The 1,919-nt window shown below is 36.4% G+C and overlaps 1 protein-coding gene across 1 annotated transcript in view; it reads right to left on the reverse strand.

The window, feature by feature from the left end:
• Positions 1–1,919, reverse strand: part of LOC107098608 (F-BAR and double SH3 domains protein 1-like) — a gene marked incomplete at its 3' end in the record, with an annotated part of 23,233 nt that overhangs the window by 3,074 nt on the left and 18,240 nt on the right. Inside the window, exon 14 of the mRNA XM_015396377.1 lies at positions 1,393–1,521. Within this exon, the coding sequence (XP_015251863.1) occupies positions 1,393–1,521 (129 nt within the window). The remainder of the gene's footprint in view (positions 1–1,392; positions 1,522–1,919) is intronic.

Genomic DNA, 1,919 nt, shown 5'->3' on the forward strand with positions numbered 1-1,919 from the left:
GGTAAGTTGCTAAATGCTAAATTCTTTGCATGTGAAAGATTTACAAAAGCGCCACTAGGGAGAAGTAAACAGGATGAACATGCATAACGGTCGGTTTTTCATGGGCTTTAGCTTCCATGCTAATCAATGATGGTGCTTAGAGACGTCGCTACATAAAGCAACAGTTCAGGCCCATTTAGTGGCTACTTAAAAAAGAAAGAAAGAAAGACTCGAATTATGAATCTAACATTTTCCCCCCCGTGTTACTGGAGAAGAACGGGGTTATTTTCATGGAGGAAGCGGTGCAGATGCCTCCAGCAACACCTGCATTAACTTATGGACTTTCGTTAACTTTCCATTATTGCAGATAAATCAAACATGTGAAAAGCTGTAATATATACTCGCGTGGATTAGAAAACAAGACATAGATATCAAATATAATCCTGAATATGCATTTAATCCACACTTCATAATTAAATAAACTCCCTTTTTTTTTCCAATCAGCGCTGAGAATAGATGATGTGAGGTCAGATAATATTCCTGTTCAACTTCTTTGATTAATATACACAGAAAAAAAGTCAGACTTAGCAGACGTAAATTCATCTGGCTAACATCATGTTTAGATATTCTTAGCAAAGAAACTGACAGATTAGTTTTGCAAACGTAAATGCGTCATTTGATTCAATGCAGTTTTTTTCATTTTGTATAAATTCAGACTAATTTGACTTTCATAAAAGCTCAGCTCTCATCTCCATCAATCTGACTGCAGCTGCCACCAACAGGAAGGAAGCTGGATCCAGAGACTCCGTCCTTCAGGTCTGCTTTTTCTGCAGCCTTTACGTTTCTGAATGATGCCAGAAATTCTCAGAGTTCAATTAATGATCAGATTATTTGATTCTGGTGTTGAAATAGAGACAAATATAAAAGCTGCAGGAAAGTGGAGCTCATTGAAAGTCTGACAGCCTGAATTACAAAGCTGCCTTTCCAGGATTGTTAAACCCTGGAGTTCAGGATTAAACTGGAGGAAAAAAAACAGTTAAAAAGATCAGAGTCTGTTAGTCAGAGGGAGGTTGATGTTGTAGTAATCTGCTAACTTCAGATTAAATAAAACATGGCATAAGTTTTATTGAATTAAACTCTTTCAAAGGTTTAATCAGTCGCCTTTCTGCACTTAATGATATTTAACAGATCATCCCTGAAATTACAAGTCAAATGTCTGAATTTTGACAGAAAAATGAAACATGCATTAAAATAACATTACTGTATTAAAGAAAATATAAATATATTATTAATCGTCACACTGCAGTTCATTCAGAAAGTATTATTTAACACTTGAAGTATTTTTAAAAGCAAATACTTTGTTACTTTTGAGTACTTTTAACCCCCAAACACACACGCCCAAATGACAGCTACCTGATAGCTGTAAATCACTCTGCAGGCTGCAGGATACACGCAGGTGCCAGAGGGAGACATGGGATCTGCAAATATGTCTCCTTTCTCATCCTCATAAACCTCAAAATCAGTAAGCTCCAACTCATCCTCCTGAAAACACAGAAAGACATGAGATCAGAGACAGAAGGAGGAGCAGCCATGTTGGTCTTGGAGATGAGGGACACAGAGGACAGAAGACCTGAGACTCGTGCTCGGTTTCAGGGAATGATGGAAGCTGCTAAAAGTTAGAGAGAAGAAAGAGCCACTAACCCTAAAAATAACTAGAGTTGAAAAATAAAAACATAATCTAGTTTATAAATATCTTTATTATTAAAATATAACAAACATATTTCCTTGTGTCATTTAATCGTTCTGACAGCTCTTTCAATTAAATTCAATTCAGTTTATTTCTATAGCTCCAATTCACATCATGTCATCTCAGGTCAGTTTCCAGTTCACCAGATCATCCAGTCAGATTGATTCAAAGTTTTCTGTCTAAGGAAAACCAG

This window comes from Cyprinodon variegatus, unplaced genomic scaffold (assembly GCF_000732505.1).
Source record: "Cyprinodon variegatus isolate N-32 unplaced genomic scaffold, C_variegatus-1.0 Scaffold793, whole genome shotgun sequence".
NCBI lineage: Eukaryota > Metazoa > Chordata > Actinopteri > Cyprinodontiformes > Cyprinodontidae > Cyprinodon > Cyprinodon variegatus.